The sequence below is a fragment of the Pipistrellus hanaki genome (genome assembly GCF_964339955.1).
Source record: "Pipistrellus hanaki genome assembly, chromosome: 6".
In the NCBI taxonomy this organism is placed as follows: domain Eukaryota; kingdom Metazoa; phylum Chordata; class Mammalia; order Chiroptera; family Vespertilionidae; genus Pipistrellus; species Pipistrellus hanaki.
In genome coordinates this window covers 81,686,728-81,710,116 of record NC_140508.1, presented here as the reverse complement: position 1 = coordinate 81,710,116, position 23,389 = coordinate 81,686,728, and the positions used below count along the sequence as shown (strand labels likewise).

Here is a 23,389-nt window from a genome sequence, read left to right as displayed (position 1 = left end):
ATCAGCAAATAAAAGTTGTTTATATTTAGTTAATACTAAGAACACAGATATCCTAAAGAAGAGACAATTTAAGAAACCATTTATTCTACACAGGATTTTGACCATAAAAACTAGTGATTCAAAGCTCTAAAACAGAACACACAAATACAGGAAAATGCAAAACATATTTTATCTCTTACCAGAATTTACCTCTTTAAAAGATATCAATGTTAAAAATGTGCAAAGAAACCATACCCATAGTGTTTATTTGTTTTTTCGTACCCATAGTGTTTAAATAATAAAACCAATAGTTTATATATGACAAAAACAAAATTAAAGCATGTAAAACAGTGTGCACTTTATAGAATTCAAAGAAAGTCAGGGTGACTGAAAGTCAGGCCAAAGGAAAACTACTAGGGACAGGAGACATCTGCAGAGCAGGATGCTCTGAGGATGTCCATTGCAAGCCTGGAGGAACCCAGGGGGCTCTGAACACCGAGCAGTCACTGAAAGGAGGGATAGACTGTAATATCTCGAACAGCCAGTAAATTAACTGGTGCTCTGGTAAAATTGCCAGGATTAAAGCCAATATAGTTCTCAGTAAGAACCGTTCTCCCTGACAACATGGCCAGCATGTGGTGGAGCCGGGACCTGACGGCAGAACAGTGAAACTGCCGCTCTTTATTCAAGTTTCTAAAAGAGTCAAAGTGGGGGGCGCCCCAGAACTGGGAATGTCCAGGAAGGACGAGTTCAGTGGTTCTGATGGAAGTCTGGGAGCCGATGGAGCTTGCCACAGAGCCTTGGGAAGACAGCGAGGAGTACGAATTCAAACTGGAAGACCTCGAGACAGACATCTTTGATACAGGCGACCCTTCCTTAGACTGGGCTCCCTGAGAAAAGACAGCATTCTCGTCCACATCAGTCTGGGTGGTGGCCGACATGAACCGAACCATGGTTTGGGAGCTCGCTGCCCTGGTGGCAACTGCGGTTTGGGTCCCGGCACTGGTTATGGCGGTGCTGGTTTGTGTTCCCGAGTCACTCACGCTCACCCCCGGCATCTCCTCTCCTGGCTCTGTCTGAGTGGCGGCATCAGCCACCTTCCCACCTTCTGGTTCTTCCTTGTGGCTGTTCAGGTAGTCTTCCTCGCTGATGGTGGAAGACTCAGAGTCGTGGCGCCTGGCCTCTGCCCTGTCCTTGGTGGGTGCCCCACACAACAGCTCGGCCTTCTTGGGGGTGCTTGAGAGCCTGGCCAGCCGCTGCCGCAGCAGATTGCCCAACGTGAGCTCCTTAGGCAGTGGTTTCCGGTCAGCCAGATGGTCAAATTTGCCGTTGCTCTGGAAGCTGGACAGGAGCTTGGAGCTGATGGGCTTCGATTGCGCATACAGGATTCGGAACTCCAGATCAAAGTGTTCAACCACTTGGCCGGACAGAATGACCAAATTACTGCTATTTAATTTGCCATCTGTCCATGTAAAGCTTGAGGATTAAAAACAAACAGATGCTGGTAAGAATAAGCAACTTTTAGTCTTTTCTTATGTCAATCTGAGTAATAAAGCCCAGATCTCCTACTACATACGATTCATAACTATGATGACAGGATACCTATCATATAGTGTAAATTCAGCCTTAACATAGGCATATGACATATATAGGTTAACATAAAAGTTAAAAGACCAACTGTTTAACTAACACACAAAAACCTACACATCTTCAGCCTTAGTTTTTAAAAACTAGAAAGGATTTCGAAAATATTTGGCCAGTGCCATTTTCAAAGTGAGGAAACAGCTAGTGGGTTCATAGCAGGAAATTGTGGGGGACCCCAGCCCAGGCCCAGTTCTTCAGTACGACCAGTGCCCCGCCGTTATTCTAACCGTGACGCTGCTGCTGGAAGCACATTCAGAGCTGAGTAGGCCAAGTGCCTCTGACTGTCCAGCATCCCTCCTCCTTCCGCTGGTGACAGAACCCATGCCCACCCTAGCTAAGGAGGTCTTCATTTATGCACCTCTCCAATTACAAGAGCATATTACCAAGATGGCCAGACTATCCTATCCCCTTGGATACGGGGAGGTACCCAAGGTGGGCATGTGTCCCACTTCAGGCCAAGTAATTTTTCAAGGATTAAAGCAGTGCTGAGAGAAATAAAGTCTCTCTTTGGGAGACAACTATGAAAGGCCACAAGCTATGAAGCCTGGATCTATGCCTTCAAATGGAGAACTGACTGAGAATAAAGACCAACTGGAGAAAAGCAGAACCAGAAGACAGTGTTCAGATAAATGGATGGCCTCTAGGTCAAGAAGAGCTGAAAACCTTTCGACACTTCTAAGTCACAAGAGTCAAAAAAACTCCATCTGCATAGTTTGAGTTAGCTTTCTGCACTTGCAATCACCATGCTGAGAGAGAAGAGTCTTTTGAAAACCCTCAATGGGATCACATAAATAAGACACCTGTCTAATATCAGGATTATAAAAATGTCCACAACAAATGAAAGCTTTCATCATCTTCATCCTCAATGGTAGTATACTGCATTTGTAGAGGGTGGTTTTTATATTTTAGAATAGCCAAAGCCAGTTAAGCTAAGTTTGGCTAATACAGATGAATCCTACTTAAGGTGAAAAATCTAGATTTCTCCAGTTATTTAAAATTTCTTATGGCCCTAACCGGTTTGGCTCAGTGAATAGAGCATCCGCCTGCGGACTAAAGGGTCCCAGGTTCGATTCTGGTCAAGGGCATGTACCTTGGTTGTGGGCACATTTCCAGTAGGAGGTATGCAGGAAGCAGCTGATCAATGTTTCTCATTGATGTTTCTAACTCTCTCTCCCTCTCCCTTCCTCTCTGTAAAAATCAATAAAATATATTAAAAAATAAATAAAATAAAATTTCTTATGAAAGGAAGTTTCAAAGAAAAGTGTGAATTTTCCCCCAGCATTGAAGGTACTGTTTGAGAAGAAAACATCAAGGCTTTCTTCATCTCACTGTCTGCATCGTCCACAAATCTTTCCATGCCCACCTTTACCCAGGGCTGACACATAATTATCACTCAGGAATGTGTGTTTCTTTAAAAATGAGTTTTTCATTTTTAAACTCTACAGACACACCTCATGCACCCCACCACATCAGACGATCAAATGCAGAGCTGGCCAAACATCGAAGCCGCAGGAGAAAAAATGGCATGTCTCAACTTCTGGAGATTAGTGTTAACCACTCATTACCTCCACCCTCTATTCAACTTCTCTGCATTCTCCCTTAAGATGCCGTTGCCAACGTGAGACTTCAAAGGTGGAGTCAGAAGATGGATCAGTACTTTCTAAAGCACTAGATTACAAGGCTTGAAGCAAGGTGCAAGAGTTACGTGTACGCTGACAGCTTCAGCTCTGCCCTCTACTCTGATGCCCATGGCTGAGACTGCCCTTACCACCAAGTGAGCAGGGACAAGGCGTTCAAAGTACCCAGGAACCAGACTTAAGACTGGTCCTGTCACTGTTATTCCTAATTCATCCACTGTGGGCCTAGCTGCAGCTTGAATCAAGGACTTGCTCACCATGGAGTCTCCAGACAAATTTCGACCTCTGCACTTCAGTTCTGTGGACCACAGGGTATAGGGGAGATGACCCCAACCTCAACTACCTTCTGTAGGAGGAAGCAATGATTAACCTACTCACACACAGATGCACACATCTCAGAATGCCTGGCCATAAAGCCTGGCTTTAGGGGGTGGGAGGGTGGGAAGCTTTTGCCTTTACATAGCATGCTTCTCCTAAAAGATTTAGATTAATAAGCATGGACAGGGGAGAAACTTACCTGTAGGAGCCTGTAGCCACTCGAATGCCATCAATCAATGTGAACTTTTCATGAACCTTCCCAACAATTTTAGTTCCTGACCTTGCATAGTAGATATTTCCTGTAATAGTCCGAACTGTCATCAGCTGTTGGCAGGAGAGTGTGGAAAAAAGAAATGAACAATCTAATGAACAAATGATTAAGACAAGACATGAGGGCTTAGTTTAGAATTCCCAAACAGACAAATTTATTGGCCAATGAATAGTTCACAGCATCATTCAGGAGCTCAAGTAATGTTGCTTCACATTTAGTCCAGCTTCTCATATGCCCATATCTTGTATTTATTTTTGAGATCCTTAGTTCCTGTGTACATGTACTCTAAAAGAAGACTCACTTTTTTATGATACTAAAAATAGAATCTAAGAAATAATTTTTTAAATAAAACATGGGGGATTAAATTATCACAAAAAACATACTAGTAATAGGTATCATCTTAACAAAGGTTTAAAGAAGCTAAGTTGATATTTCTCCTACTTCTTTGTCTAATAGACTCACCAGTAATAACAGACCATCCTCACCCCCACACAGCAATGGGTTTAGAGAACATACAATGAGCCTTTTCTAATACAGGACTTGAGGCAGCAAACATTCATATCACATGTGGCTTAATTAGCAATGTCATATTTTCTACAATATGTATTAACCAGAAAAGTACAATGGAATCATACTGGGGTTATATACTGCATGTACATGCATAATTATCTTTGTAAAATGACACGCATAAATGCATATACAATGGTATGCAAAATACTAAGACAATCTGCATCTTTGGGGCAGATGGGTAGCTAAATATTTTTAGAAATCTTACACATTCAAATTAAATGTTTAAGGTTTTTGTTTGACTCTCTCATTCATTCTACAAACAAAGAAAGCCCCTATGTGCTGGCCCTTGAAATTATAGAGATATAAGGCATGTTTCTTGTGATAAGGAAAAGGCATGCTCCTGACCTGCAAGGACTGGACAGGAGAGAGAAAAGTAGTGAATGATTAAAAACTATAGCAAGCCGAAACCGGTTTGGTTCAATGGATAGAGCGTCCGCCTGCGGACTGAAAGGTCCCAAGTTCAATTCCGGTGAAGGGCATGTACCTTGGTTGCGGACACATCCCCAGTAGGGGGTGTGCAAGAGGCAGCTAATGGATAATTCTCTCTCATCGATGTTTCTAACTCTCTATCCCTCTCTCTTCCTCTCTGTAAAAAATCAATAAAATATAAAATAAAATAAAAACACAAAAAAACTATAGCAAGATTAAATCATCTAAAGAAGTGAAAATCTATGTCTACACAAAAAAAACCTGTACGCAAGTATTCATAGTATCCATTCATAACAATAAAAAACTGGAAATTGTTCTGTTTTTCAATGGATGAACAGTTAAACAACCATAACATGATACTACTCAGCAATTAAAAGGAACAAACACACAACAATTTGGATGGATCTCAAGGGCTTTATGCTGAGGGAAAAAAGCCAATATCAAAAGGTCAGATATTATATGGTTCCGTTTATGTAACATTCCCTAAATGACAAAATTATAGAGATGGGGAACAAGTTAGTGATTTCCAGGGTTAAAGATGGTAGGAGGAGGGTCGAGAGTGGAGTAGGTGTGACTATAAAGGTGCAGCATGAGGGAGATCTCAATGGCACAGAATAGCTCTGTATCTTGATGGTGGTGGTTGTTACTCATATGTACATGTGACAAAATGGCACAGAACATAATCATTGAGGGAAACTGGGTGAAGGATCCATGAAAACAGCTGTATTATCTGCAATTCCTATGAATCTATCACTTCAAAAGTAAAAACAAAAGGCAAACCAAAGAAAACTATGGCAACGCATAACATCACTTCAATGGTATTCTTGCCAAAACGCATGATCTGAATTTAATCACGAGAAAGCATCAGAAACCTAAATTCTACAGAAAACTGGCTAGTGTTCTTCAAAAGTGTCAAGACCCTAAAAGACAAAGGAGGAACAGTTCAGGATGAGAGGAAGCAAAGGAGACATAACAGCTATCTACCAGCTACGGTCCTGGATTGAATCCTGGACAACAAAAAGGTCTTCCATGGAATGATTAGTGAAATTTATGAGGTCTTTAGCTCAGATAATAATAATATTATGTCAAGTTTATTTCTTGATTTTCAAATTTGTCCTGAGATTTGTAAGATGTTAACTGAGAACTTGGGCAAAAAATATTCATGAATTTCTTATATTGTTTTTGTAACTCCTTTGTAAATCATAAAGTATTTTAAAATAGAAATTTTTTTTAAAAGTTAATAACTTCCACAGAGGTACATATGGAGCTGGCAGGGGAGGGCTTCCTGGAGAAGGTAATCATTCCTAAGCAGAGCTTCAAAGGATCAACATATAATAAAAAGCATAAAAAATACCACTATGGGCAGAGTTAGGCCTGATTTTTGCTTCTTTCTCTCTGGCCCTTATATCAGAATATGTCAAAGGCCTCTGTGATTGTGGCCAAAGCACTCTTGAGGCCTATACACAAATGTGTGACCAAGTTCCTACAGACAGGGCGCCCAGTATCTGAACCAGTTGCAGAGCCAGGGCTGGGGGAGGGAGTCAGCCCCGGCTCGGTGAGGCGCATGTTCACCAGCATAGACACCGGGTGTGAGAAGCAGCCAGCAAAGATGGTGCTTCCCTACGAAGGAGTTAAGACATGAGGAAAATTGGTGAGGCCAGAGGTACAGACCTCCCTTCAACTCCTCCTGCAGACATAAAAGACAACCATAAAGACACCAACCAGCACTGGGCAACTGAGTAGGCAGACGGTACTCCTAGATTTCTGCCAAGTAGATGAATCACAGACAATCACTTGACCAAAGTGGTGGCTAGAAGTGATCTGTGATTTTCCTGCTGATAACATACCACCTTAATTACAGAATGAGTGCCTTGAAATTCAACACTGATGCCTTCAATTTCCTCACCTGGCTCTCTGTGAGCATCATAGGTCAACATTTGGCTACAGGACAATGTACTTTTCCATGCCTGATTTGCGTATTCCTTGGGTTGACCTGATCTCATCTTTTATTTGATTTTTGGGTCACATGGCTGGTTCATTTCTTTGGGTCTCCATACTACAATCCTACCTCCACCACGATTTGCTTTGTAGCATTAGCAACAAGTTGAAAATTACCTAATTAAACTCAATCCTTAGTTTCATCATTAGGGAAAACAACCAACAAGAACTCTGTGGGAGAAGTTAAATAGCTAAAATTTTGCAAACCCAAAATTGCTTGATAATAACAAGGCAGTAACTGTATGTTCCATATGCAGTAACTCATATTTCTTGTTCATTTTGCTGACTGTCTTATTTCCAGTACCTAGAATAGCTCAGAGTAGGTGCTAATAGGCGATGAACTAAGTTGATTAAATTCTGAAGCTCACAGGTTGATTAAAAAAAAAGAATGGTGTAATAAGTATGACTATTTTTCTTGCCTCTTTCCACTAAAGAGAGCAAGCTAGTTAAGTTGTACAACCTTAAATTTTTAAAAAATATTTTTTTTTTATTTCATAATGGAATGGAGAAGGAGAGAGAGAGAAATATCAATGATGAGAGAGAATCATGGATGGGCTGCATCCTACAGGCCCCTTACTGGGGATCGAGCCCACAACCCGGGTATGTGCTCTTGACAGGAGTTGAATATGGGACCCTTTAGTCTGCAGGCCGACGCTCTATCCACTGATCCAAACCAGCCAGGACTAACCTTAGATTTACATACAGTCACACTCAGAGCAAAGGACATGAAAAGCCTAATTTTATAGAGACATGAGAGACATCATGGAACAGTGATGGCAGATGGGGAATCAGACTCCAGTCCCACTAACTTTCCTGTTGTAGACACTGGGTTCTCTGTGTCACCCCTTCCTGCCACTTACTCGATAAGGCTTCTGTGGGGATTAAATTGAATAATATTTGTCAAGAGCCTAGGCCAGCGCGAAGGACACCATAAATGGTGGTCATTATGATTAAGTGAGAACCTACCAGCACTACGGTCAAAAGCAGCAGCCTCTCGACGTGGTCAGGCTCCTAGTTAGGAAGCAGCATGATGTGAGGGAGGGACCAAGATTTGAATCCTGACTGCCGTTTCTTTTTCTGTGAGACTTCAGACAAATAAATCACCTCGCTCATGGCCTCAGTTTCCTCTCTTATAATGGGGATACCACCTATGCTATGTAGATAGGTCCTATTTTTTATTTGGTGAAATCAGTCACAGTGTACCACAAACCTTTTCTTGTTCGGGATGAACTTTCAGATCCACACACATATCCAAAAACTGAGAGAGCAGAGCCTGGTCCAGAAGGATGTACACAGCAACTCCCCGTTTCCGACATATTTCCTGCAGGTCTCTGAAGATGTCGATGTCTGTGAATACATCCATCACCACGGCAATCACCTGCAGGGTCAGGGTGAGAAGGGCAAGCTGTCAGCTCGTACCACCACCATCTGCAGCCCCTTGTCCGGACTCTGGACCCTCTCTCATAGCTGGGAAAGGATCCCCATCCTATGATATCCTTCCTTCTCCTCCTGCACTATTGCCTTTCCCCTCACTGTGGACTCCCTTCCACCTCCAAAGACACTGTGGTCACTGTATCCTACTGGAGTTGGCCTAGCTCAGTGGTCAACAAACCATGGCTCGTGAGCCACACCAAATGTGGCTTTTTGGCCCTTGAGTGAAGCTCTTCCACAAAACACCACGTGCAGGCGAACACGTACCGTGCGACTGAAACTTCATGGCCCATGTGCAGAAGTTGGTTTTCGGCTCTCAAAAGAAATTTCAATCGTTGTACTGTTGATATTTGGCTCTGTTGACTAATGAGTTTGCTGACCACTGGCCTAGCTAACCCTCCCAACTGCCTCCCAGCCACTCCCCTCCACACTGGCTAATTTCTCAGAAACATACATTAATCCACTGCCCTGCCCTCCTATGATCCTGTTCCATTCAACTTCTCTTCTTTTACTAAACCCCCTTCCCGTCCTACAGGCTCAGCTCAGACCAGCAAGCGGTCTGTGGCTAACACACCATTCTCTTAGGCCTGTTGCTTCCACACTGGCTTCAGTTTCCTGACTGTAAAAGTAAACAAAACCTTAGATTCTCTGAGGCCCCTCTGGGTGGAGCATTCTCTAAGTCTGTGGTTTTGAGTACTGTCTGATTTTGGATCATAAGCTCTGAGTTTTTGTTAGACAGATTCACCGCGTCCACCACTAACTCAGAGCTTGGAAATGACCATGCCAGGCAAGCAGATCCTTCCACGTGTGCCTCTAACACTGATACAAATATTCCTAAGGTTCTACTCCCTCCACTAGTCAGGATCCAACCAAATGGCTCCCACAGCACCAGTCTCCCCTCTATAAAAAGTGGTCTCTAGTTCTTGATTATATCTGCCCACAGTATAAGGCACAAGAACAGGAATGTGGAAATATATCCTAAGGATTCTGTCCTGAAGCTTGACCAGTCCTTTTTTCTCTCCATTAGACTACAGTTAAGAGATGCCTCAGTCAGGTATCTTTGGGGAAATTACAGCTGTTTCCAATGTCTGGATCCTTAGCTGCAAAATGTTTGTTAGTGAGAACTAAATTATTATGTTACATGAAATGCAAGGCATAAAAGATCTCTTAAATATCTGCTCATTGAATCACTTTCCCAGTCCAGAGTTTGAGCTGTCCAGACAGTTCAACACAGGGAGGCACCCGCCAGCTCCCAGCTTTCCTTGCTAAAGAGGGACTGCTCCAGACACAAAGCCTCTAATCACACCCTTTGCAGGTTTAAACCATGGCCCTCAGCTCACTCCTGGCAGGGCCCTGGGGGTGTAAAACATCCAGGCTTAGAAACAAGTCCCTGCAAATGGAGTCATAAGTGGGGGTGTAAGCTGACAAAACTGTTCCCCGAAGCCAAGGCTTGGAGCCTTTTACAGTCTGCGGCTGTGAGGCCTCTCTCTCTTCCCAACCTCAGCAGTAAAAATATCTTTTATTGTATAATCACGTTAACTGTTTGTTTTGAACGTTAAAGTATTTACAGGTCTTATGTCTATGGGAGCAGAGGCATTTGAACGGGGCTGATTCAATGTCTGGCCTGAGAGGACTCAGGATAGTACCTAACAGTATTTACCCCTTAAGTATCTGGGGGATAGGGGAAGAGGTTAAAGAAGTGCAGAGACAGAAAGACAATTATGCTGTCTTTCTCTGACACCCAAGTCTCATCTACAGGAGGAGGGACCTTGAAATGAGAAAATCTGGAAAGATCAATTTATCTCTCTGGCTGTTTCTCCCCTTTCCTCCCCTCCCCATTTTTTGTTTTTAACTTTATTTTTATTGCTGACACTATTACAGATGTACCTGTTTCCCACCCTTTGTGCATCTTCATGCAGCCCCCGAATCTCCCCTGATCTGGCTGAAACCCCGGCTGTAAGCTATTCTTGGTAAAGGGTACAGGGAAACTCACTGGGCACAGTAATTTACAAAATAAAGAGTTCTCTCTGAATTGGTGGCATCTTCAGAAGTCTATATCCTCTGATGGGTTTCTATTCGTCCTAACTGGAGTTGTATCCACCCCATGCATTGAGGACACATAGCAATAGTTAAAAGGCAGAAAAAGCCTGGGCACACAAATGCCCACTCGGTGTGATCCTGGGCAAACTGCCCCATGTCTCTGAGCCTCGTTTTCCTCCTCTGGAAGATGTGGATAATATCAGCATCTACGTCAAAGGGCTGTTGTGAGGATTAAATGAAAGGGCTCAGGCTTGAAACTGGTGTTCAATTTTGCAGCCAGCACCCCTTCAGAGTCTACTGCGAGCAGAATCTTTGTGCTAGGCAGAAAGGCGGCTGTAAAGAATTTGACCTAGACACACTTATGTGCCAAGAGAGGACATGGGACGCGGGGAAGAGAAACGATAGGTACTGTTAGAGGCAATGGAGTAGGGGACACTATGGAGAGCAGGGACAGGAGAGCATCTGCCCTGCAGTGGAGGACACACCACAGCACTCACTGTTAACCAAGTAAGAGCAGAGATTTCTGGAGGAGAGGGCATCTGAGCTGAATCACAAACAAGGACAAGGTTTGAACAGGGGAAAAACGAAGGGGAGGACACTCTGGCAGGAAGCCACGTGATGACAGAGGAAGAAGTAGGAAATATTGGGGTATGTACGTTTGGCTGGCACGTGGAGTATGCACAAAAGGGAGCAACAGGACATGACTGAGAGATAGATCTAAGAGCAAGATCACAGAAGGCCTTGAACGCCAACCAAGCAATCAGTATTACACAGGCAATGGAGCGAAAGGGTTTAAGAAGAGTAATGAGTCTAAAGTGAAGACCACAACAGACTGAAGAAGCTGATGCCGGAAGAAAGGAAGGGGTAGGCTGGAGATCTGCCCCACCTCCTCCAACACAGGTCCATGTACCCAAGTGCCCAAAACACAGCAGGCACTCAGATACTTTTAGGTTCGGCAAGCATTTAGAAACACTTTATTTTTTAAATGTGACAGAGGTTTCGATGATGGAAGCCATGAGGATTAAAGAGGAAAGGGGCCATGGGAGAGCCAAGCAATGGACTGCATGGACTGGAGGAGGAAAAAAGAGGGAGGGAAGGGTAGGAAGAGGCAGAGGAAGATTCAGGTTTACATAAATAGCAAACAGAAAAAGATAGAAGCTAGAGAGAGAAGCTTCAAAACTAGCAGTAAAACCTTCATGGGGGGTGGGGGGGATTCTATACAGGTGTAAGAATGAGAGTAAAGTTCACAAGAGAAAGCTAGAGGAACACAGATCCTGCTTGCTTCTCTTATATCCCACTATTCCTTCAAACATCCAGTGAGCTGGCCATCAGCCTGGCATGGCGCTGGGCTTTGAGGACCTAGGGTCAATCAATGTCCTCAAGAAACCCTACTACTGAGGGGCACAGGAGATGGGCCAGGGAGAAGACAGTGTGATGGGGCCAATGCACAGGCACCAAGGAAGCCAGCCCCACTGGCCATGAGAACTGCTGGAGGCGGGGACTCAGGAGCAGGGCCAGCCATTAGCATAAATCACCTGCCAAACAGAACGTAGATTCACAACTCCATAAAACAATTGTACAAACGACAGCTTTGTTATGTTTCACCGTTTGCTTTTAAAGCCTCAACCCTTCCTGTGTGTACTGAAAATAGCTGGTTTGAATGTTGGTCCCCAGCACCCACAGGGTATTTAGAGGATAGATAGAGGCATTTCTTCCTGGCTCCCCTGTACCCTTACTATACCAGAACTCTTTTTTAAAGTATGTTTTAATTGATTTTTTATAGAAAGAGGGAGAAAAGATAGAAACATAGATCAGCTGCCTCCTGCACATGCTCTACTGTGGATCAAGCCCACAACCTGGGCATATGCCCTGACAGAGAATCGAACCAGAGACCTCTATGGTGCATGGGACAACGCTCAATCCACTGAGCCATGCCAGCTGGGCTAGAGCAGGATTCAAGACTTCTGTAGAAGGAACAGCCTGCTACATTTAAGCAATCAGTAGGCAATCCCTCCTCAGCCCCACCAGTCTCCATGCAACCAAGCTCTGCAGAGTAGAACTAGACCTGGGTCTTCTCAAATCTCTGAGCGAACAGTCTCTTCAGTGAGCAAATCAATGACCTGGACTCATTCACGAGCCAGCCTAGTGCCAGCTTTCCAAGGCCGGACACTTCTCCTAGGTGCTGGTGTTCATGCTGCAGGGCCCCAGAAGTACATCTGGACTTGACAGAGGCATAGAGCCAGTCACGGCTCCCTCCCCAAGGAATGAATCGGGGATGGACAAAGGAGAGACATCAGGAAGGCGGGTGTCCCACGGCCATCAAGTGCCTGTGTGGTCACTGTGGACCCTGCCCTGTCCCAGCCTCTGCTTCATAGAGCCTGCCCACTTTCTTAGGACTAGAAACTGTTAACTGGTGACTTTTGAGAGTCTATTCCAGTGTCAACACCCATCTGAAACTCAGTGCAAATTAGTCATGCCTGGTACCCCATACTGCTGTTCTACACTTGGTCAGCCACATCTGGAGCAGCTACACCTGTCAATCCCACATCATCATCACAAGTGACAAAGCCCCAAGCCTTACTCCACCCTATCAACTATCCCTTGCTGATTTATACCAAGGGACTTGGTGGTCCTTGCAGTTAGAGTAACAGTCTCAGGTATTCTTGGTCTTTAGGAAGGGCACAAAACCTGTTTATGCTACTTTCCACATAGAACTGGAATCTTTTCTACATGTCTTCTTGCACAAAAGCTCTAAAGAGATATCTAGGTATTTCAAAACTCCATTAATTGTTATCCCCAATTTACAAATGAGAAAAATAAAGCTTGGAGAAGTTATGTAACTTGTTCAAAGTGACACACTTAAGCAAATGCAGGAGCTTGAATTTCAGCTCAGGTCTGTGTAACTCCAGAGCTATGTGGTAAAGTGTTAAATTAAAGATTACTCCAAACAAGTCTAGTAATGTTCAGTCTGCAAATGACTGAGAGCCCAGGCTAAATCCTGAAAGGATCAGTAAAATACCTGAAATCAAGCCCACCACAGAGGATGATTACAAATAACATGCAATAAATCAGAGCAAATACTAAGGAAACTTGGAAATTCCCACATGCGGCTCTTTGGCCCCTTGAGTGTGGCTCTTCCACAAAATACGATGGCCTGGGCAAGTCTATTTTGAAGAAGGCATTAGAAGAAGTTTAAGTTTAAAAAATTTGGCTCTCAAAAGAAATTTCAATCGTTGTACTGTTAATATTTGGCTCTGTGGACTAATGAGTTTGCCAACCACTGCCCTAGACAGTGGGCACCTTTTCTCTGAAGGTGCTACTGCTAATTCCAAATGGACTAAATCAGGATGTCTTGAGAAACAAAGATATTATGTGAACAGGCTATAGATTTAGACCTGGACATGGATCCTGGATCTTCCACTTTCAAGTACTATGTACCCTCTAGCAAGTTACTGAAGGTGCAAATAATACTGCCTATATGTTATAGTGTTTGAGGGTTCAGTCAATGAGAATTCATGTCAACATTTGACAGTTACTGGCATAAAGAAAGCCCTCCTATGGCAGCTAATAGTTAGTCCCAATTCTGCCACTATTTCTGGCCAAGTCATTACACGCGAGCTGCCTCCTCAAACACGTCCCCTTCCAGCTCTAAAGTCTGATTCATACGCCCTCGATGGGTTGGGCTGGGAACTGACCCAGCACACGAGCAGCCTCAAGGGGCCACTCAGTCATTCCAGTTCTCATTCCAGTTCTTCCTCTGCGTGAAGCAGGATGTTTGTGTCAATCACCCCTTCCTACTGCATCTCAGTTTCCCTCCCTTCCCACCCATAGTCATAAAGCAAGGACACGTGTGCAACATGCTTGGAATCCTACCAAAATTCTGCGCACAAAGATGCGTCAACCTATCCAGTGGTCAACATAGCCTGGCCGATGAGTTCCTCATCCTGACCACATGACACCCAAAGTCAATTTCCTTCAACTCCCTAGCCTAGGACACCAGCCACATCTTCTGAAAATACTCTTGCTAAAAAAACAAAAGATAGTCTTAGCCGGTTTGGCTCAGTAGATACAGCGTTGGCCTGCAGACCAAAGGATCCAGGGTCTGATTCCTAACAAGGGCATGTACCTAGGTTGCAGGCTTCTCCCAGGCCTTTTACCCTGATCAGGGTGCCTGCATGAGAGCAATCAATAGATGTGTTTCTCTCACATCAATGTTTGTCTTTCCATCTCTCTTCCACTCTCTCTAAAAAGATCAATGTAAAAATGTCCTCGGGCGAGGATTAACTATATATATATATATATATATATATATATATATATATATATATATATATGTATGTATACACATATATACACACACATACACAAAAGACATATTTTCCCTCAATTTCTTACAGCTTTTAATACAACAGAAATTCTCTCCTTGAAATTTCTTTTAAACTATCATGATATCATCTCCAGGGTTTAATAAAAAGAAAACAAATTTCCATAGCAAAACCTAATTTTGCCTGTGTGTATTTTCTCTCTAGATTTCATAGGCTGTAGTTATAAAATTAACAATTCAAGTGTCAGATTGGAGTGTTGGAGAGCCTCCACCTGCAGAGAGGGGCACAGTGCCTCTCCAGGAAGGTAGGGGGAGGGAGCCAGGTTGTCACTGTGGAGGGACTGACCACACACACAGCCGCATTTCCTCTGTCCTGTTCCAGCCTGAAGGATACAGGTGGGCTGGGTTTTTAGAAAGGGAAGGAATAGCATCAAGAAATGGTTTTTTGTGTTTTTGTTTTTGTTTTTGCAGAGGGAAGGGCTGTAGGGAGAGGGAAGGGCTTGTCGGTCAATCATTCTGAGTTATTATTTTATAATTACAGAAAACATTTGCTTGGTTCCAAAATCCAATCTACAAAACAAGGTACATTCAGAAACCCTGAATTACATCCTTACTCCTTCCCTCCTGTTTCCTTTCCTTTCCTCCCTCCCCATTAAGATAATAATTTCAGTTTATTAGTTTTAATAATTAGTTTTCAGTTTATTCTTCCACTTTTTAAAATAAAAATGTGTATGTGTATGCATGCTTAAACATACTTAATATAAGCAAGTATGAGTATGATGTTTATACATGTGTGAATGTGTTCATATCCTTCTGTAGATAAAAGGCTGTAGGTATGATACACATTGTCCTAGATTAAATATATGCAGTAGGTTATTTGTTGTTAATGCTACAACAAATAACCTACTGCATATATTTAATCATATTTTTGCCACAAAATTCCAGTGCAGAGGTTCTATCATTTGCATCAGAAGTTTTAGAAAGCCAACACATACACACTACTTCTTCTTTTTTTTTTTTTAAATCAATCTTTATAACACTACTTCTTTTTCTTTAGATAACTTATTCTTTACCCACAAAATAATCCACAGCTTCTCTGATGGGTTTAAAGAGAAAAATAAAAATAAAGAAATGAAATGGCAAGCGGAAAATAAAATAGTGGTTGCCAGGGGCTGGGAGGACAGAATAGGGACTTCAATAGGATATGGAGTTTCCATTTCGTAAGGAGAAAATGTTCTGGAGATATGTGGTGGTAATGGTTGCACAGCAATGTAATTTATTGAATGTACACTTAAAAAGAGATGTTTGCCTGGTCAGTGTGGCTCAATGGTTGAGCATCAACATCTGAACCAGGACATCTCTGTTCGATTCCTGGTCAGGGCACATGCCAGAGTTACAGCTCAATTCCCAGTAGGGGTTGTGCAGAAGGCAGCTGATCAATGATTCTCTCTCACTGATGTTTCTATCTCTCACTCTATGTTCCTCTCTGGGTGGAAAATAAACATTAAAAAAAACCAAACAAATGGTAAATTTGTGATGTAGGCCGGGACCGGTTTGGCTCAATGGATAGAGTGTCAGCTTGGGGACTGAAGGGTCCCGGGCATGGGCATGTACCTTGGTTGCAGGCATATCCCCAGTAGGGGGTGTGCAAGAGGCAGCTGATCGATGACTCTCTCATCGATGTTTCTAACTCTCTATCTCTCTCCCTTCCTCTCTGTACAAAATCAATAAAATATATATTTTTTTAAAATTTGTGATGTATATTTGACCACAATTAAGAAGAAATGCTGCTCAGCACTCTACCATGAACAGGCCAGCCCCTTGGCACGCAGAATTATCTGGCCCAAAATATCCACAGTGGCAAAGTTGAAAAAGCCTGCCCTATGTTGATCTGAGCATCTGGAACAGAAACTGGTTCTATTGTAACTCGGAGGAGAGTTGAGCAACATCAGGAAAGCCTTAATTCAGATACAACCTCGTGCACACCAGGGGCCTCTGACAGATTCCTCAGCTGCCACTTGTCCTGGCAGGACTCTTGGTCAACACAATGACAGCACCTACTAATGCTCAGGTTATCAGAAGGATACCCAAGGGTGTAGTCACAGCAAAGTGCCTCTTTGAAGCAAAAGCAAAAAAGGAATAGGCAGCTGTTAAGAACGATGGCTCTGAGGAGTGAGGAGACTCCTGGGAAGGTGGGCTTTGCCCATGCAGAAAGCAGGTCCAGCCCCACAGCCAGGGCAGAAGCACGTGGCCAAATGAGGGCATGCCCCTGGAGGCAGCCAATCAACGTTTCTCTCTCCTCCTCCTCCTCAAAAGTCAGTAAAAATAGATATTTTGAAACATACAATAGCACTGGCCAGTGTGGCTCAATTGGTTGAGTGCCATCCCATGCACCAAAAGGTCAGCAAATTCTATTCCTGGTCAAGGCACATACCCAGGCTGAGGGTTTGATCCCCAGTCGGGGTGCATATGGGAGGCAACCGATTGATGTTTCTCTCTCATATCTCTCTGTCCCTCTCCCTCTGAAATAAATAACCAACCAACAAACATTTAAAAAATACACTAGTACAGTTGGTCCTAGTAAGGTTGTGGGTTATTGTTAAGCTGATTAAAAATACACTAGTACAGGAATAGATTTCGAAGTAGGTGTATAAGGTAAGGTAACCAGATCTTCCCGCTTTTGGCGGGACAGTCTCAATTTTCAACAATTTTTCCCGCGTCCCACGGCGTTTTAAAAAAAAAAGTCCCAATTTTTGGAAAGATTGGAAAGATTCTTTCCAAAAATCGGGACTTTTTTAAAACGCCGTGGGACGCGGGAAAAATTGTTGAAAATCAGGACTGTCCCACCAAAAGCAGGACGATCTCGTCACCTTAGTGTAAGGGGATAATTCTATATAGTTCAAAATCACCCTGAAAATTCCTTAGGAAGCAAACATCTCTGCTTTCCAAAAGTCCGAAGCAGCCCAGCCAGTGTGGCTCAGTGGCTGAACACAGACCTATGAACCAGGAGGTCACAATTCAATTCCCCTTCTGGGCATATGCCTGGGTTACAGGTTTGATCCCCCTGTCTCCCTCATAAGCCTCTGTCCACCTGAGGACAAAAATGGCCCCTTATCTCCACATGGCACAGGCAGAGTGAGGTGGCTGACAATGGTTAACAGATGCTGTGCCTTAGTCTGAGTCCTGGCTCTGTCCTTCACCAGTTGTGAAATCTCAGTAATTACCTGCAAAATGGGATTACATGGAACAGTGCCTTACAAGAAAACATTGGTGTGTCTGTGTGTGTGTGTGTGTGTGTGTGTGTGTGTGTGTTTAAATAAAAGAGATGGTTTCTGAGACATCACATTTAGCAAGTCTCAAATCCAACTCATCTCCCCATCCATACCTCCAGCCTTATTCTCCTGTATTCTAATTTGGTAGCATCAAGCTAAAGAAAAAAAAATCTCTATCCTCAACTCTTCCTATACCTTCTTATTTTTGCCTACTCTACTGCCCCTCTCCCTCACCATCCTTCCCGGCCATCTAATGACCAAATCCTATCAATTCTACCTAAAATTCACCTCCCTGCCCCAGCCCTGCCTCATTAGCACACACCTTCTTCTAACACACAGATCCCTCTGGTCCCCTCCTTACAGCCACCCTGGATACCAGTCTCTAACGCACCCACCTACTGCAGGAACACCAAACTGATCATGCTGCTCTCCTCCCTCTAAACCTTCAAGGGCTCCAATGCCCCTTCAAGTAATGTGCAAAGCCCGACTGCCTGGCCCAGGCCCTCCAGCCTCCTCTCCTCCCACTAACCCTCACACACTTTCTGCTCCAGCCGTAAGGAACTTGGCTGCCTCCCAAACAGACAGGTCCTTTCACACTTCTGGGCCAGCCCCCGCCCTCTGGCCTGGCAAGCCCCACCACCCATCCTCTGGGAGGCAGCTCCAAGGTCACCACACTCCTGCGAGGCTTTCTTTCTTCAGCCCCTCCCCAACTCCCTGCTGCCACCTCACTGCTTCCCACCAGCAGACTGTCAATTCTCAAGCACAGGCAAGGATCATGCCCTCCACCTGTGGCCCCAGCCCCTGACAGTGTCTGACATACCGCAGACACTGAAAAAGCAAGTACTGGGCACATGGGAGAGACACTGAAAATACTTACCAAACTTAAAGGCAATGTACCAGTTATCAGTTAAAAATCACCCAGGTTCCAAATACAGACTCGTAAAGATGTTAGTGTGTGGCTGGGTTGGGGCACAGCATGGAACAGGAGGTTCTCGCCAGGAATGGCAGCATTACAGAATGCCCCGGGCACAGCAGCGCCTGAGCGCCAGCCTGAGAGTCTATAGACAGTTTTCCCTCGGGCATTCGCTCACTACCACTAACAATTAAAGCTGGGCAATAGGCTAGGGCAGTGGTCGGCAAACTCATTAGTCAACAGAGCCAAACATCAACAGGACAACGATTGAAATTTCTTTGGAGAGCCACATTTTTTAAACTTAAACTTCTTCTAACGCCACTCCTTCAAAATAGACTCGCCCAGGCCGTGGTATTTTGTGGAAGAGCCACCCTCAAAGGGGCCAAAGAGCCGCATGTGGTTTGCCAACCACGGGGCCAGGGCAATCTCTCTCTTGTATGGAGACCTGTTCGTTCATTTTCTCAAGTTCCAAGTGCCCACCCAGGTTCTCATCCTGGAGGTGAGCTTTGGGAATGCACACCAACCCCACCATGGAGCCTCTTTCGATCTTCTTAATCTCTCATTGAACCCCGTGTCTGCAGCATCAGAAGGACCCTCAGCCCACCGGAAGCACTACAGAGCTGGTACTGGCCTCGCTGGATGGTCCCCTTTCCCATCTACTCCCCCAAAGGCCTCTTGTATCTCCTACCCACCACAACCCCATTATCAGGCAAAAAAAAAAAAAAAAAAAAGCAGCCAGTGTCAGGAACATCGGGAGACTTGGGGCTTGCTCCTGGAGTTGGCTACCTCAACTAGACTCCATGCACAGATATGGTAACTCACTCACACTCTGCCACCCCCGGGCTAGTCTTACTAAGGCCTCGTGCTTTACTGCCATGCTCCTGGCTGAGACTATCCACCTTGCGTGCTGCCTTCTTCCTCCCTGACTGCCGGGTACCAGGCACCTGCCGCAGTCCCATCCTGGCCGGTGAGAGCAGACCTCCCTCCCCCTGCACCCCGCACCATGTCACACACTAAGAGCCCGACAACCGCACCAAAACCGCCGTGAGTGGAGTCGGCCTGGTGCAGGGGCTGCATTTTCGGAAGCCACTGCAAACTGGGGCTTCATCCGGCCTGGGAAAAGGCAACTCCCTGCCCCACCCATTCCCAGAGGGAGAACTTTCCCCCACTCTGCATGTGCCGCCGCCCCTGTGTGTGCTGTCTGCAGTGAGACAGGTGGAGGTGCCCGGCAACAACAGATTCCTACTGGCCCGCGGCTGTCCCTGGGGGCGATCCTTCGGGAACTTCTCCCTTGGTGAAGCAACTCCTGAGCAGCCCCGGAAGCAAGCGGGATCTAGTGCTGGCTGGCGGCCAGGAAAGGGGGCCATCTGGTTTGGTTTAACTAAAGATTTGAAAATGGGGGTATGCATGGTCCCCTTTCCCAGGAGATGTGGCGAGCAGGAGCTGGAACTCGGGCACAATTCGGTTCTCGGCGACCGGGACTCCTGCCACTCTCCCCAGCCATCAGGAGGGACCTGGAGATCGGGAATTGGAGGGGTGATCCTCGGGGTGGGGCCGTGCGCTCCCAGGAGGCCTCGGCGGTCCGTTCCTGAGGAGGGTGTCCGGTCCGCCCCGGGGGGCGCCGGCCGGGCCACTCACCTCCCGCGCCGAGCGGAGCTGCTGGCGCAGCGCGTCCTTGCAGCCGTGGGGGCCGCCGGCGGCCGCGCCGCGGGGCTGGAAGTGCGCCTCGACGCGCGTGGCGCCGCGGTAGGCGCCCTGGTAGAAGGCCGGCCAGCCGAGCTCCAGCGGCGGCGGCTCCAGGTCCGACTGCTCGGGGAAGTAGGTGCCGGACGAGCAGTCGTGCGACGAGCCGAACGAGTCCTCGGCCTCGGCCGCCGCCGCGCCCTCCTCGCGGGGCCGCTCGGCCGAGCGCAGGATGCCCCGCACCTCGTCGGGGTTGAGGAAGCGGCCCAGGCGCTCCCGCCGCAGGAAGGCCGCGAAGGCGTCGGGGCCGCCCGCCACCAGCTCCTCCAGCGCCAGGCGCTGCGCCTCGCTGTACAGCTCGGCCAGGTTGGCCGGCCCGCACGGCGACAGGCAGGCGGCGGGCAGCTCGTCCAGTCCCTCGGGCAGCAGAGCCATGGCGGCGCTCGGACCCTGCGGCGCTCGGGAGACGGAGCACGGGTCAGGCGCTTTTATAGCCCCTTTGAATCAAACCGGCCCGCGCCATTGGCCGCGCCGCCCCGCCCCGGCCTGCCCATTGGCTGTTTGCTCCTAACGGCGGAGTGCGGACGCAGGGCACGCCGCTACGGCCCGCCCCTGGACGTTCATTGGCTGCCCCGCGGCCCGGCCCCGCCCCTCCCGGCCTCGCCCCGCCCCGTCCAAGTCTCCGCTCCTTGCAGATGTCCAGCTCTGCTCTGGTTCTGGGGCTGCTTCATGGAACTTAATGTGGGCGACTATGTCCTGCTCCAGGGTAGTCGCTCCTGCGCGGGCCCCGCGGAGCACGGATCTCTTCACTGTCAGCTAAAGCAGGGGCAGCCCTGATGGCCTCGTGGCCCGGGTTGGTGGACCAGGCAGCCGAGCCCGAACTGAAGCCGGAGAGCCCAGCCCCTGCCATCCTAGCGCGCCCCCTGCCGGCGATCAGACCTAGGCACTTGGAGAGGCAGGCGCCTGCTCCCCAGGTACAATGACCACAGTGGTGCTCTGGATTCTCAGAGCTTGGGCGTCACCAGCCATGTCTCCTGCATTGAATCATGCATTCACCCTTAGGTAGCTTTCTCCCCTCTCACTTCATTGTGCGTTTGCCTGGCAAAACTCCAACCCACGCACCACCTACTTTCCACCTGCACCTAGTTGTGCAGGTTGACTAATTGTGCTTTAAATTTTATTATCTCCCGTGCCTGCTAGCCTACATTCCCTTCATTCATTTTACCTTTTCCTCTCTCTTACTCTTAAAGTTTGCTTCCTATTTCGCTGGGAAAATAGAACTTCCACATGCTCTAATCATATCCTCGTCTCTGCCTACATACTGGGCCTTCTGCTGCTATTGATCAGCAGTCTCCTCCATTTGGGTTCTAGTTGCCAGCCCCTCAACTACTCACCTATATCTCTTCAGCAGTTCTCTCCTCTCTCTGGAATCATCCCATTCCTTTCTTTACTGGTTCATTCCTATCAGCATTCAAACATGCTGAAATATTTTTCATCTTAAAACAACCCTTTCTCAACCCTACGACATTTCTTCCTCCCCATTCCTCTGCTCATTTTGATAACATTAAAACCTCAAAAGCATTGGGCATATTCACTGTCTCCAGTTTTCCTGCCATTCTTTCTTGATCCCTGTTCAATCAAGCTTATGCCTCCTTTACGTCTTGTCTAGGTCATCATGAACTCCACAGTGCTAAATCCAATAGTCAATTTTTAGGCCTCATTTTCCATGTGTAAATGAGAGACCATATATGTACAACTGCAAAGTGCTTCCTAAGTGTCACAGATTACCATTATTATTTAGATACCAATGAACTTTAAACTGGATGAATGTCCATTGTGGCAAAGAGACTTCTGTTCTGCCCATCCTCTCCACATCCCAACCCGTTTTTTGAAGCTTTCCAAGCCCAGGTGTGGGGCCTTCCATGCGTCCCTGCTCTAGCACCCCACGTACAGAAGGGTCTAAGAAAGTACTCTTTCCATCTTCTTCTCAGATGCCAACAAATGTCTGCAAATGACAAAGATAAGGTCCACGGCCTGGCACTGAGCAACCACATAACTTGTCAATGCCTCTATCGCCTGAGGGAAAGGTAAGAATAATCAGGGTTTCACCTGCTGTGTTGTTGTAATGTGAGGTAGTACATAGCATTTTACCTCCTCACTACCAGCTATATGAGGGAAAGGATTGGTGTGGGAGGTGGGGAAGAGGATAGTGCATTTCCAAGAACCGAACAGAACAGAGGGCAGCCCTGGTACCTATAAATATGTCATCAGACAAACCTTTGAAAGTGTAACCAATGCTCATTCCAAGGGGAGCATTGACAGAGTGAAGGTAATTCCCAATCATCTACCTTTTCTTGAATTCACCAGAATTCACCATCTCCCAGTCTAGAAAGACATCTCCATGTCTAAGGCCTCAGAGCTCCCTCTGCTTTCGGGGCCTCCTGGCAGAGTGCTCTGGGAGGTGGGAGGGGGGAGAGGGATTCCTTAATCTCTATCCCAGGCATCACCTCTTTGTGAATTCAACTCAGCAGTTTAAGAGAGCTCACAACAATGACCACAGCCACACTGACAGATGTTATTAAAAGGAATTTTAATAATCTTAATTAAAAACTCAACAGCGAATTCCGTCACAGGCCTTGGCAGCTGGAAGCAACTCCAGGGGCATGCCCCTCTGGGATGTGGTTGGGCCACGGTCTTGGACACGAGGCTCACCACTGCCGGGTGGTGAGAAGCTACCTGAAAGTTACTTCAATACAATATCAAAGATCCTTGAGGATATTTTTTTTAAAAAAGTTTTAAATATATTAGACTCTCTTGATTGCCATTTTTTACACAAAGCTGCTGATACAGTATACAGAGTTTTAACTTTTTTTTCACATA

The 23,389-nt window shown here is 46.0% G+C and overlaps 1 protein-coding gene across 1 annotated transcript; it reads right to left on the bottom strand.

Moving 5' to 3' along the window:
• FAM83D (family with sequence similarity 83 member D) lies at positions 1–20,981 on the bottom strand. The gene is made up of 4 exons (XM_084887998.1): positions 20,465–20,981; positions 8,057–8,224; positions 3,778–3,902; positions 1–1,455 (listed from the first exon to the last, which is right to left on the bottom strand). Exons 1-4 carry the CDS (start codon positions 20,942–20,944, stop codon positions 483–485), a joined length of 1,746 nt encoding a protein of 581 aa, XP_084744124.1. The 5' UTR covers positions 20,945–20,981; the 3' UTR covers positions 1–482.
• Between the last annotated feature and the right edge of the window lie 2,408 nt (positions 20,982–23,389).